At 41.9% G+C, this 14,607-nt stretch overlaps 1 protein-coding gene across 2 annotated transcripts; it reads left to right on the top strand.

Annotated features, from left to right (window-relative positions):
* Positions 1-221: 221 nt before the first annotated feature.
* Positions 222-12,592, top strand: ca7 (carbonic anhydrase VII). Of its 2 annotated transcripts, XM_080428521.1 has the most exons (8): positions 222-347; positions 1,016-1,213; positions 5,854-5,972; positions 7,273-7,368; positions 7,805-7,867; positions 7,963-8,118; positions 10,793-10,894; positions 11,931-12,592. In XM_080428521.1, the coding sequence occupies exons 1-8, from the start codon at positions 311-313 to the stop codon at positions 11,931-11,933; spliced, it is 774 nt and encodes a 257-aa protein (XP_080284647.1). In that variant the 5' UTR covers positions 222-310; the 3' UTR covers positions 11,934-12,592. The 2 variants fall into 2 exon arrangements, with proteins under 2 accessions (XP_080284647.1, XP_080284646.1); XM_080428520.1 differs by lacking the exon at positions 11,931-12,592 and having other exon boundaries at positions 10,793-11,305.
* The last annotated feature ends 2,015 nt before the right edge of the window (positions 12,593-14,607 follow it).

Here is a 14,607-nt window from a genome sequence, read left to right as displayed (position 1 = left end):
GAGTAGAAGTAAAAGTACTGAAAATTGGAAATACTCAAGTAAAGTAAATATGTCTCAAAATGTGTTTTTAAGTACAGCACTTGGGTAAATGTACTTAGTTACTTTACACCAATGGGTGTATGAGCAACAGCAAGGGTCAGATCAGGATTTAGATAAGGGAATTACAACTAAGGGGCGTGGCCATACAGCCTAATTGGCCGTCCCACTTCACCACCACTAAACTTCATTCATCAATAACAAAACGCACGACGCGCGTCAATCAACCTGTGAGTGAGATCCGCACAGATCAAGTCATTTGAAACACGCTACTATGACAGGGAATCACTGGGGATACGGAGAGGAGAACGGTAATACGGTTTGATCAATCCTAGATATAATATGCAGATCTGGTACTTTATTGCTTAATTGTTTACTTTGCACTCATGCCAAGTTACTGTGGAAAAGAGCGTCTGCTAAATTCAAACAGCCGTGCATCATTCATTCATTCATACATTCAAGCTGCTATGGTTGTACGGTTGGGTGCTGTAGTGTAGATGTTAAATGTTAATGCGAGATTAGCCCGATTATCCTTAACAAATCCGGTCGACTTCTAAGGTCTCAGGCAACGTTTGCAACGCAACCTGGTGGACCTAATTTTAGAATGTTTATTTTCTGTGATAAATTCAAAGCTTACAGGCTATATTATCATACAGCAATTGTCATTTTTGGGGGTTTTGATTACTTTTTTTTTATGACCATGTATGAAATCAAGAAGAAAATGTATTGAGGTACCTGCAGGTCTTGTTGGTAGCCCTAGCTAGAATATCTGTGATCTTACATACATTTCATGTATTTGAAATACATGAAATGTATTTTAGATCACAGACATTCTAGGGCTAGTGCTTTTTGTTTTAATATTTGACCAGCTTACTGACCTTTCTGATGATTTCCTTTTAAAACGGAAAGATGTGGCATTACTAAACATACACAGATGTTAATCAATATACTGTTCATCACTGACTCTTCTCATTTAAAGGTCCATCAGCATGGCACAAAAACTTCCCCATTGCCCAGGGGACAAGCCAGTCTCCCATTGACATAGTCCCTGGTGAAGCTGTGCATGATGCCACCCTTACACCAGTTGTCCTGTCCTATGACCACTGTACCTCCATCAATATTGTCAACAACGGACATTCTGTAACAGTGGATTTTGATGATTCGGATGACAGATCAGGTGAGCAGAAATATTTATTTACTTTGTGTGTGTGTTGACTTGTATGAACTACTCAACAAGATGCAACTTTTGTCTGTCCTCTGAGAAATACCACTGAATGGTTATTGCATCCCAAATCTTAAATACGATTTTTTAAGGTTACGCTATTTCTAATTTCAAAGTTGCTTCATGACTAAGGTAGTTGATATTGGCTTGTGTATTCTCTGTGATTAAGAGTAATTCCTTGGAAATCCCAAACGTTTTTTATCCAGTCTGTTCATGCATGTGACAATTTGCACATCAACTTTAACATTTTAGGCATAATTATACTACTGAAAGCTTGCAGACATAAATCAACTCCCAAAATGGAGCTATCTATCTATGGATTATGGATTAGGAGCTTTATACACAGTGGTTGACAGAGGTCACAGGTTTGGGATGCATGCTTATGTACTATAGACCTGGCCTGGAGGAGGGGGGGGGGGGCTTAGATAAACCTCATATAAAATCAGTGTCTACAGAATATCTGCCTGAAAGGTGGGATTAGCAGTGTAAGTTTAGAAGACATAAAGTGCATGTGCATAACCCACCCTAATCAAAGGGTAAAGATAACCCTCTGATTATGATGGAGGAAAGTGAAGGCGGCAGTTAACTCTATGAGAGTGTGTCTGCTGGGACAGATGTATAATAACATGAGGTGATCTCCATGGTTATTATGATCCTATTTGCCCTTATCATTGGGTGGATCCATGTCTACCACCCAGTCATTACCATCAATGATAAGCCCTGAATTGTGAGTCTGTTTGGTTAAGACACTTGTCGCTGAGTAAGCAAATTGTCATTCACTAAAGCTCAGTGGTAGAAGAAGTATTTTACTTAAGTAAAAGCATAAATACCCTGACACAACTACTCTGTGATTCAAGTACCTCGCCGACATTTCTACTTGAGTGAAGACTACTAGGTTGATGTAATGGTGGGCAGATAAGACTGTATATTTTTTAGCTTGCCCACGAAATGCATAAATGGGTAACGTAGGAACACAGAGAAAGGCTGAACCAGACATAAAGAGGAGTGTCTATAGACTATGATACCTATCAACAATGAACTGAAATGCACATCAAATACGTGACAGTGTGCCTTTAAGTCACCACCAGAGGTAGGTTAAAGTACTACAAAATAAGTAGCACGGAGAAGACTAGCAGGCTAGCAGTTGAATAATTTCATGTGGCTAATAAACAACTTTTGTAGTTGGAAGAAGTCATCTCAAGATAAAGTTATATGTGGCAATATTTTCATTATTCCTTATCTAGTTTTTTGACGGTATTGAAAATCATCCCTTCTGAATTTCTAAATACCCTGGCATACCATAATACCCTGATACCGCCCAAGCCTGATGATCGGTAAGAAAATCACACTCTTCATAATAAGGAAAGACCATGGAATGTAAAGTCAGTTATCAATTGATACCGAACCATACATTTTAGCTTGTGACTAAAACGTGTGGTACGCCACGCACTGGGTGCTTACGTACTTGGTGTTTCGCTCCACCTCAGCGATCCATCTCCCAGGGGTCTAGCGCATTCAAAAGGGGATAGACAGACACCCTCGTTCTCGGTCGATGCAGACAATAAGCCTCCTATTTACTTACTTATAAGAGGTTGGACATAGGCAGGGCAGGAATTTCTTGGACGCCATGAAGACCATGGCCACCGTGCCCCCTCAGTTTTGGCCTTATGCCTCTCAAAAGTCAAAAGGTTTTACGCCCTGGCCTGAGGCCACAGTGGCCTTGACTGCACTGCCCCAACTGATGTCACTATTTTCTCCTCTACGTCCTTCCTGTCAATATGTTTTTTTTTAGACGCCAGTGTCTTTTGTTTGAGATTCTGAATTTGTAACTCCCCTTGACTCCCCATTCCCAGCTTGAAATGAGTCCAGTGACTGATTTAGTCTAGGGTTGAGTTTGTATGAACTTTTGAACCAGGAGTTTGTACAAATATTGGTAATTTGTGAATACCAATAATACCTTATTTTGTGAAAGAAACTGATGGTCAAACTGGAAAAAAAAATCATCCTTAGGCCGCGCTCCCACCGCACTTTTATTTTACCTCTGGGGCGGAATCTGCCAATGCTTTGTCAATGTAAATGCGTGGATTCACACAAGAGTGGATCTTTCCGCATGTCGCGCAGACCGTGCGTTTATCCGCTCTACACGACTTGTCCATTTGAAGCATATAACTGCTGGAGGCAGGAGCTGCTTTTCCCCCTCTGTCCAATCGGGTGAGTGGAAGGCGGACCGTCCCAAGACTCAGGGAGGGTCCTGAAAGTGAGTGACAGGTGTGTCACTCCCGTTTTTTAGAATCCGCTGGCAAAAAAACTGTGGCCGCGCACAACCTGCATTTAACAGCAGCCAAACATGTTTTGGTGGGAGCGCGCCCTTAATCCATATATTCAATTCTTAAAATCATTACCATACTGCCCTGGCATTTGGCATTTGTGCCCACCAAAGGACGAGTGGCCTTGCCCCTAAAATTATGAAATTTCAGGCCTAGTCATAGGTCTGATTGGCTCTGCACAATAATGTGCACTTTAGTTTTATTCCAATACACCATGCAGGGCAATACAGCTGAAATGAAATGACCTTTGTAAACTCATGAAATGTACGTTTTAACAAAGATCTGACTGTCTCAAACTGAAGCTTGTGCCAGAGAATTTCTACTGACTGGCTGGTATATGTGTCTGTCCAGTGTCCACTCATAATATGTCTCTGCTTAGTGCTTAGATAGTGGGATTTAAATGTAGTCCACACAGGGTGGTGTGTGTGTGTGTGTGTGTGCCCGCCCCACAATTTTAGTATATTAAGCTGTCTGGGTGATACCATCCTTATAAGATGCTTTGTGTTCATTGTGGGGAATAGCCTGGTAAACCACCCGGTCACGGAATTCAATTTCATTTATTCGATTTCCGCGATGGGTGGTTTACCAGGCTAGGGAATAGTCCCCACAAGTATAGTATAAATCAACAACCTTGTGTGGATATTTCTTTTAGGGTTGGGAATTTGAGGTTAGGTTAGGTGATGTTGTGGTTACAGACAGGATTAGGTACAGTAATATGCTGTCACCCGAGTCACTGTGACAAAGGCGCTTTGTCAATAACGACCATTGACCTCTAATGAATGGCGCATGGGCACATGACAATCATGATGATGCCCTGCTGTGTTGACTGACTTGAGACTTACTACGGAGAGGAGAGAGAATAAGGTCAAGTCCAGTGTAGTGGCGACACCACAAATCTCTTGCTGTTTTGTTATATCAATATTGGTGACCGGAATGTAATCCTTTGATGCTGCGATTGTTTTGACAAATAGAAAACAAAAATCATGCTGTCCAAAGAGGAAAGGAAGGCTGTTTAGGAGTGTTTGTGGTTTGTTCATGTCACATAATCCTCAAGTCTGTTATTGAAATCTGGGAAAAGGCAGTCCTATCGAGTCACAGAATACTAGTCTCGCGTAGCCAGACAACTATCCACAATCTCTGAATGCTATATAGAGTCTGGAACTACACCTCCCGAAATCCGAACACGGAAGTTGGCATCTGTTTGTCATTTCTGTTCACGAAAATATATATTTGAAATATCTTTACAATTTATTATTTTATTTCCATTTCTGCTAAGCAGCAAGCTATATATGCCTAGATGATTTCGATTGATATTAGGAAAAATGTGCGTGACTGTAAAGATGAAACGGAAGCGGGGAGGAGGCTTCACTTCTGCTTTATTGCTTGCTCATGAGCAGAGCTTCCGGGCTCCAGACTGTAAAATTGTGGGAGGCTACAGTCTGGCCACGCGAGACTACAAAATACACACATTTACAGTAGATCACAAATTTCAGTCCAACTTCTGTACTGGGGGCGGCAGTGGCTCAGGGGTAGAGTGGCTGGTAGAGTAGCCTTATGGCAACCGTGAGGTTCCCAGTTCGATCTTGGGCACCTCCAGAATTAGTGTCGAAGTGTCCTTGAGTAAGACGCTGAACCCCTAATTGCTCCCGATGAGCAGGTTGGTGCCTTGCATGGTTTCCTCCACCATCGGTGTATGAATGTGTGTGTGAATGGGTGAATGTAATGCACAATCTATGTAAAGTGCTTTGGATAAAAGCGCTAAATGCACCATTTACTGGTCACAGAGTCAAAAGCCAAAGTGAGTCTGTAACACTTTAACAAGTGTTGGAGAAAAAAAGTGTGTGTGTGCATGTTAGGTTGTTGAATTCATTTAATTGTTATTATAACCTTTATTTAACCAGTAAAACCACATTGAGACTGACGTCTCTTTTTCAAGTTGCTGAGGTCAAACCTGTCATTCATTCCCTGTAATAAATAATAAAAAATGGAATACAGTCCAACAGGTTTATTTTTTATTTATTTTTGGGCTTTCTATGCCTTTATTATTGTTAGGACAGTAGGCTGACAGGAAATGGGGAGAGAGAGAGATGGGGAGTGACACGCAGCAAAGGCCGTCGAGATCGGGACCCGAACCTGTGACGCGCTGCTACATGGTAGCCTAGGTACCCGGACCGCTATGGCAGCGTTCCGGGCCTAAGAATAAATGCTTTTAATGTCCCCACAATGATAGTAATACTGTATGTATGTGTGTGTGTGTGTTATGTGCAGTGATTAAAGGTGGTCCTCTTGACAACGCCTACAGACTGAAGCAGTTCCACTTCCACTGGGGTGGAAAGGGTTGTCACGGCTCTGAGCACACCGTAGCCGGAAAGAGTTATTCCTCTGAGGTCAGTGTGAAAGCTTTGAGTCACAGTGAGTTTGTCTCTTATGTGTTTGACCAACCCGATCTCCAGAGATATACGTAACATTGCACGGATCCAGTGCACTTCATTCCGTGGATAGTCGCCTCGAAACCCCGAAATTGCGTGCATATGTACGGCGCTCCCTTTGTGACAAAACCATTTCGGAGGCGCGCAGTCACAGGCGAACTGTCACCCCGTGAAGGACCACCGAGGGAGCTAAGGCGACGAGTTGCCGTCCTGAACGGTGTGACGTTCGCCTGTGCCTACTCAGCGCCGTTTGAGTTATGTACCGATAGGCACAGAATCGTACATTTTGTTGTGGGGACTGCTCTGCTTCCGGGTTTTTCCGGGTTGCGACTGGTTACGCCCACCGTGGGACTCGCCGTACATATGCACGCAATTTCGGGGTTTCTAGGCGACTATCCACGGAATGAAGTGCACTGGATCCGTGCAATGTTACGTATATCTCTGGAGATCAGGCTGGTTTGACAGAGAAGTCGCATGAATGCAATGAAAACAATGCAAAGTCCACTGCCAATGAAGACGATGCAAAATTTGAAAAAATAAATAAATCTACGAATCAAATAATGAAAATGGACTGGAGGTGCAACAGTTAATCAAACTAATCCCCCCACCGTGAACCACTTTCATCCTGGCATCCCTATTTTGGGCATATCATTATGGGCAAAAATCTTGGAAAATAATCGATCTACAGGCTCACAATGCGTAATACATTGTGAGCTTGTAAATCTGCTATTTTTCACTATTTTGCATGACACAAAAAATGTATATTGATAGTAAATCAATAGTTGCAGTCCTAATATAGACTATTAGTCTATTTTAGCGTTGAATGAGAATGTACTTGGAGGTGCAAACCCTGCCCACACAAGTTGCACAACATGTCTTGCTCTACACCTGCTCTATGACCAATTATATAAGTTTAACCTGATTGTGATCTCCCACAAACTCATGAAAATCAGCCGATCCGTTCTTGAGTTAATTTGCTAAGAGACAGATGGACATATACACATACATACACATACGTGTGCGACTAAATTTCCCTTGTGGATCAATAAAGGCCTATCTATCTATACAGAACTAATTAAAATACCAACATATAAAACATGGCGCCCTTTTTCATAGGTACAAATTGTGGTATTGTATCTCATTAGTTATTCTTAAACTCCGGTATTCTTGGACACTTGATGTAGATTAAGAAGAGTAATGGAGCTCAATTGTAACAATCCACTTTTTTCTTTCTTTGTTTCCATTATTCTCACTCTAGCTTCATCTGGTACACTGGAATGCAACCAAGTACAAGTCATTTGGGGAGGCAGTGTCAGCCCCTGATGGTCTTGCTGTCCTTGGCATCTTTTTAGAGGTAAGAGGTTCATCTGTATGACATCCCACTTAATACCTGTGTCCTACTTCCTGCATCCATCTACACTCAATGGGACGCAGCTGTGAGTTTATAGATGGAGAGTGGGCCAAGCATTGAGCCCTGTGTAACATTTTCAATTAAACAAAAGTTAAAGTTTTCGATATAATCTTTCACTTAAACATTTATCGCAATAACCATTCCAAATAGATGTGTTTTTTGACAACTCTAAACACTATTTTGATTTGCTGCTAAGTATACCTTTATAGTGTTAGCTGCAGGCTGCAGCTAACTTTCATATGTTACTACTATGGGCTGCTAATTTAGGTTAAAAAAAACCAATTAGTTTTCTGCTCTGTAAAACAAGCTGTTATCAATAGACAATGAAATGAAATTAATTATCATATAAAAAAACTAAACACTGGTATTTTACTGTTAGACAGGAGATGATCACAGATGGCTCCACAAGATAACAGATGCATTGTACATGGTTAAGTTCAAGGTGAGTGAGCTTTTAATCTCATATTTTTATTACCATGCCTATTATGATCAACTCTATTGCATGCGCATAAAGCTTTTGTTGTTTTTCCACCACAGGGAAGTGTCGCAGATTTCAAAGGCTTCAACCCGAAGTGCCTCCTACCCAGCAGCCCTCACTACTGGACCTATCCAGGGTCACTGACCACTCCCCCGCTCCATGAGAGTGTCACCTGGATTGTCCTGAAGGAACCGATCAGGGTGTCTGAAAAACAGGTCAGTGTGTGTCATTTTGTCTGCAATGAAGATGCAGCAAATTTTTGGTGGGCATTTTAAGCCGTTATTTGACAGCGACAGGAAATGTGGAGAGAGCAGGGGAATGACATACAGCAAGAGTGGTCCGGACGGCCGGGAATCGAACTGGTGACTTGCTGACAAGGGCATAGCCATGAGGCATTGAAGCACTTTTTTTATATATAGTTTTTATTCAGCATAGGTAATAGGGAAATTATAGAAAGACCATGTACAGCACTGAGTACGTTTTTTCTTTTCCTACATACAAATACAAACAATACAGTACAAATGCAAACACCTGACATAACATTTAACACCCAACATAGAGAAAAGGATGGTACAATTAGCTTTAAGTTAACACTTAAGACTTGACATGAAAAAACACTCAACAATCCCTATACCTGTCCTCCCTCATGGGTCTTTAGTCCCCGTTCACTTCACCACATAGACATATAAAAAAATGATCCTAAAAGAGGTCAAGTTAAATCAACGTAATCCACAAAAGTTCTAAGAAAAAAGGGCATTGAAGCATTCTTGTAGCTTATGAAAAGCAACAGACAAATATCTGTGAAATTGGGTCATTTCTTTGGCTTTAGTCATGAAGAAGTCACCTAGACATATATTTCATGAATGATCTATAGAAAGCCATAAATATTTTGATTACTATTTGAATCCAATCACTGCTCTTTGTAAACTATGCTCAGTTTCTTATATTCTCCATATTTCAGTCTAGGGAGAACTGAAACTTTCCTAAAAATATAACCGTTCTGTGAGAGATCAGAGACAGTGAAAGAAAGTATGGTGGAAGTTCTGGCTTCCTTTAAGCAGCCCTTTCCACACTGCTGACCAGAAACTCTCTACAACTTAACTATACAAACACCACACCTACATTTAGGCTCACACTTAACCCGCAGTATCTCACCCCAAATCTCAACCTCCCACAATCTCAACGGAAAAATAATGGCGTGTGTTGAAAGGGCCCACTCAGCTGTTCAGAACACACAGTTGTTCAAATGATCATAAAATAAAGGGATAACAGACTATTATGGTTTGAAAGAGCCTCATCAGCAGGTCAGAAATGCCATTATGTCAGCAAAACAACCCATACCCGGATCTGAGGATGGTGTATAACTACTGTAACGACTTTCTACCATACCCATCATGTCTACTTTGGAGCTCAGTTAATCACACGCTACTTTTTGGTATTTTCAGAGAGCGCATCTCTGGCACTGACGTGCTTTAAGCCATTGGCCATATTCACGTGGTGGCCACAGTTAAAGGGACACTTCACCCAAAAAAACCTTTGTTTCAATGGATTAGTCACCCCATGGAGACTTGAATTCATGGATATTTTTTTGTTTTTGTCTCATTCCTAAGACAATAATTTGATGACCAGCGGACCGGTAGGCAACGGTTCCGGTAGGAGACACAACAGAGACTCGTTGTGTCTCCTACCGGAACCGCTGCCGGTCATCAAATGATTGTCTTAGGAATGAGACAAAAAACTACAAAAATATCCATGAATTCAAGTCTCCATGGGGTGACTAATCCATTGAAACAAAGTTTTTTTTGGGTGAAGTGTCCCTTTAATAACTTATTGCCTAATTAAACTAGTGAATAGCCAACACCATTCTTCCTCTCATATGCCCACCCATCAAGTCTTCCGGACACAAAATTAGCAAATTATAAAAGAAGTTAGAAAAAGTTAAAATACTGGGTAAGGAAATATGTTGAAATATGTCTATTTGTACTGTTATGCTTTATTACGTGCACGACACACGCAATGTTTTACTGTACTCTACCGTCTACTCATTCGTCAGTGTTGCCAGAGAGCGTGAGAAAGTGTGCAGGCCATCGAGTGAAGGAAGAGAAATTATTCAGTGAAAATTCTCAATGTTCATTTAACTCTGTGTACAAATAAAACAGTTGAGAGCAATCAAAGCAGAGCGCACTGCAGGCACGCGAGAACACGGCAGGGCAAAAACTAAAACCCATAGAGAGAGAGAGGGGTGTAAAACCCATAGAGGGAGAGAGGGGTGCATTTTATTTTGGTAAAAAACAAAAACTGCTCTTTAGTATTTTGTTTTATCAAAAATGTGTAGATTATTTTATTAATTGAATAAAATAAAAAATCCTGTCATAATGCCCTAAGTGACTGCCTATCGGGCCAGCTCTGCTCTTTGTCCAGCTTTCTCTCCATGTTTGTCCATTGGGAATGGGACGTTTTAATTACAGAGTCACCTCGGGCACAGCCATAAGCATGCTGTCTGCATACCCATGTCCCTGTCGTGCCTTGGGATGGGGGTGGGGAGTAAAGCTAGGCGACTGGGCCCACAACCTAGGACTCCAGGGCTGAAGCTTTTGATCCCCTCCAGCTGATTATCCTGATGGATGGATGACTGAATGGGTAAAAGTGTTTTGCTGGGGTTTAATTGAGAAATGCTTCCAAGAACACTCAGCAGGGGAAAGCCTTTACGTAACAGGGTTGTTTTTGGATTTTTGCAGTCTTCACACAACATTGGTCTGAAGGAAATTCTAAAAGGGGTTGGAAATGCTTCAACTGTGCAGACTGGTAGAAGTATCGACATGTCCAGAATGGGCATAAGGGGACCCACACCACCCATTGATGCTTAAACATTTTTGTCTCCTAACTCAGATGGGCAAGTTCCGAATGCTCCTGCTTAATGGTGAGGAGGAGGATCAGAGGATACGGATGGAGAACAACTTCAGGCCCCCTCAGCCACTGAAAGGCAGGACGGTGCGTGCCTCATTCAAGTAACCTGACCATGTGTACGAGGGACCTATAGAAAACACATGAGAATTTGACTGTACTGCTGACCTTAAGGTAGCCTATTCCGGCCGAATTGCTGATTCTGTAAATGGAAGCAAGGGAAAACATGAAGTATAATTCTCATCACTACCATTATATTGACATGCATTACCCTGTACAGGTCACAAACTTTAACACTCAAGTGCAGAAATCAAAGCTTTTGAATCGGTCCTGATATGGTCAGCCTTCCTCCCCTCCCCACAAGTGTTTCTAAGATGACAACAGTTGCTATGCTATGCAAGGTGCTATTGCCTTTTTGCCACACGTCAGATCTGGCTAGTTGGTTCATATCTCCTAGCACAGTGATTCTCAAAGTGGGGTCCGGGGACCCCCAGGGGTCCTCGGGGGGTTACAGGGGGTCCCCAGCTAAATGTGTTTACTTCATACAGCATTAAAATCAGTTTAACCACTTTATCCCTAATCCCTAAAAAATCATGAGATTTTTTTTTTTAAGATTTTGAATGTTTTTGAAACATTTTAACAACTCAAATCTTGTATGGGGGTCCCTGGCACAAAATATTTTTAGAAGGGGCTCTGTGGCCAAATACAGAACATGTTAATTTGGGAGTCCTTGACATGACAAAGTTTGAGAAATACTACCCTAGCACAGCTGCTTTTGGAGGGACGATAACCCTGTCTGTTGGCGAGTGGTCTCAATACATCCAAGACCTCTCCCTCCTTGCTTGATCCCGGTTGATCCTTGTTTATCCAGCCTATTGCTGGTGGATTCCCAATCCTAGTGGCCGCAGATCCCCTCCACTCCCAACAATCTCCAACTGGAGGTGGGATAGGATTAGTGCGGTGGCTGCCTAAGCTCCTCTACTAGCCCCATGACAGAGAGTAGGGCTGTGAGAGTCAGGGCTCAAAGGCAAGGCTGACTGGATCAGTGTTTCTTTTTTTTATTGTTTTAGCATTTGTTACCTTTTATAACAACAAAAAGGCCTTTGTGTTTACTTTGTTTCAGTGAATTCAGCATTATCTTGGAGAAAAACACACACACACACACACACACACACACACACACACACCCTCTGCAGACTGACTGTATGTGACCTGCTTTTTCATTTTATTTTATGTCTATTCAGTGAGAGAATACAGCTGTCTAAATATGTGGTTTCAGATTTCTTGGCCCAGTTCCTTTACACAGTCAAATCCTCAGTGTTAATTTAACTCTGAGAGGGTACAAATGAAACCAAGGGCCCATTTGGTACACATTTGTACACACTCGGTTTGAGTCGGTTACAATTGGATAGATCAACACTGAGGATTTTACTGTGTATTGCACTGGCAGGTATCAGAGGGTGAAACGGATGGTAATCAATGGCTCACCACTATAGATGCAGTTGTAGATGGATGGCTCTCCGCCCCCTATGTAATTCCTAATGGAAGCCCTGGCCTCTTGCTTTATGAGTTATAGCGTATCTGCATAATGCTGTTCCTTATTTAGACTGGTTTGGATTCTGTGGTCTCAGAAAATGGGAGGGGGAAACGTAATTTACATAATTATGAGCTTTCAATGAAATGCATATGTAAGAAGTGGTACCTCACGATTTTTGTTTTTGTATTCAACAATGACATGAAAACAAACATTGGTGGGTGGTTAAAAAGACAGTATTTTGTTGTAAATGGTATGTTTGAATAAAATAAAGTTTGAAATGGATTGGACTTAAAAGTGCTCTAAACATTTTCTTCAGCTGAAGGGCCTGAAAGCTGTATTCCATACAGTTAAAGAATAGATGGCATGCATTGCCTGTCTATCAACAATTTACTATACTAATACATCTTACTCAATGCTGCTACCTTGTGGGACTAAAAAGAACTGAAGCAAACCTAAAGACTCGCAGTGAGCTTGAATGAGACTGATTTGAGTTGAACGAGACCAGGGAATTAATCTAGTCATGGTTTTCCATCCACATCAGATCTAGTTTGGGCTCACCTGAAAAGTTCTGTGGTGGTTTGTGATAGGAGCATAGTCCTAGATGTCAACAAGAGTGGGTAAATTAATTCCATTACCTGTCTAATGCACAGTATTTCAAGAGGGTGCTAGAACAACTTTATCACTTCCTTTGTTCAAGTTGGAATAATTGAACCTTGGACTGGGTATCTGTGTTTCCAAAGGCGTCATTCAAGGGAATTATTAAACTCCCCCTCACGGGTCAGAAGCAGTACAAGGCTTAGCTCAAGGTAATCAGTACCTAGCCAGTAGCCCTGGGGGCAGAGGGAATCAGAGCAGGTAGGCGGACTGTGATTACGGTCAATAATTGACCACCTGTGTTCACTTATGTTTTAGAAAGAGTGTTGGCTGAGAAATGGGGAAGGAAGTCGGCAATGTATTGGATGGTTTGCAGGATGTTTGGAGTGTACACCCTCAACATCACATCAACATAAAATTGGGACTCCTACTACCATTAATCTAGAGCTGTTGCACATCCTGTGTCTTTGACCAGCGTTGGAGACTGTTTGTACACTGTTATGGGTGGATGAGTGAAGCCCGAAGGTGCCCTTGGGCACACCCATTGTGGGTGTGAGTGTGGGTGTGAGTTTTGCTCTCTGATTCTCCCTCTCTCCTTTTGCCTAATATAGGTATGCAACACCTGTGACCAAAGACTAAGAGAGACGCCAGGCTGGAGACACATTGTTTGTTTTCACATCGTTTGCTTTTTCACCTGTGTTTGTTGTTTCTTTATTCTTGTTTTTCTTTCTTTAGTTTTCTCCATCGGTTACTTTAGGTATTACCCTGTACCAATTAAGTTATGTCTTGTCTTATTTTAGTTTTGGGCACTGGCTTCCGGTAGCCTAGTTTTCAGTCTTTTGTTTTTGGTAAAAATCTAAGTTATGTTTTGGTAGGTGTAAAGGCAGCTGCATAGTCCACCAGAACAGTTTGTTTCGAGAGGGCTCCCCTAACCAAACTGACGTCTGACAGGCAAATGGCATTTCATACTGCCAGACCCCGCACACCACTGCTTGCGCTTTTGGTGGCAACTCGGTCGAGCCAAGCGCTGTGTGTACACTAACAAGTCAGCTCTGCTGGAACAGATGGTTAAATTAACACCTGGATATGTGGGGAATTTCTGATGGCGGTTGTGTTTATGAATGGTCACTAGAGGGAGATGTCAGAGCTGTTTGTACCTCCTGAAAGTTGTCTTGTGTCTCTTTCAAACTAACGCTGCTTTTCACTCGCTTCACTGCTAACAGAATGAACTTGAAGCTGGGCTGAATGCAGAAACAATGCATCTGATCAATCACAGTAGCCATCCAAACAAAACAAAACATGGTTTGACTATGCAGCTACCTTATTCACATGCTCCTTCCGTCTGAACTCTTTCAGAAAGGGGGTGATAACAAACAAATTATAATTCAGAACTTCTGATGGACTTTTTTTTTAAATTTCAGACGCTCTTGCACCCCCAGATGTATTGCCTGTCCAAGCTATAGTCTCTCTGACATTCTTTTCTTTTTTTTTCGGTTCGGAAAATCCGTCCGAAATAGCAGGTTTTTTTTGGACCTCGGAAGGAACATGTATTGACCTTTTTTAGAGGGAAGCGCTGGGTCCGTCGGCCCAACGCAGAGTTGGCCAAGTGGCATCCTCTCCTTGTGTCATGTTTGGCCGGGACCTTCTGCCCCTTTTGTTTTGGGTTATT

The sequence above is a fragment of the Gymnoscopelus braueri genome (genome assembly GCF_963280865.1).
Source record: "Gymnoscopelus braueri genome assembly, chromosome: 1".
Classification (NCBI taxonomy): Eukaryota; Metazoa; Chordata; class Actinopteri; order Myctophiformes; family Myctophidae; genus Gymnoscopelus; species Gymnoscopelus braueri.
Note: the sequence above shows the minus strand (reverse complement) of the source record. Positions and strands in the feature narration are given on the sequence as shown.

Coding starts and splice junctions, on each gene's coding strand:
- ca7 (XM_080428520.1), top strand. CDS start 311: ATGACAGGGAATCACTGGGGATACGGAGAGGAGAACG. Junction 1,214..5,853: donor TGATTCGGATGACAGATCAG/GTGAGCAGAAAT, acceptor TGTTATGTGCAG/TGATTAAAGGTGGTCCTCTT. Junction 8,119..10,792: donor TCAGGGTGTCTGAAAAACAG/GTCAGTGTGTGT, acceptor CTCCTAACTCAG/ATGGGCAAGTTCCGAATGCT.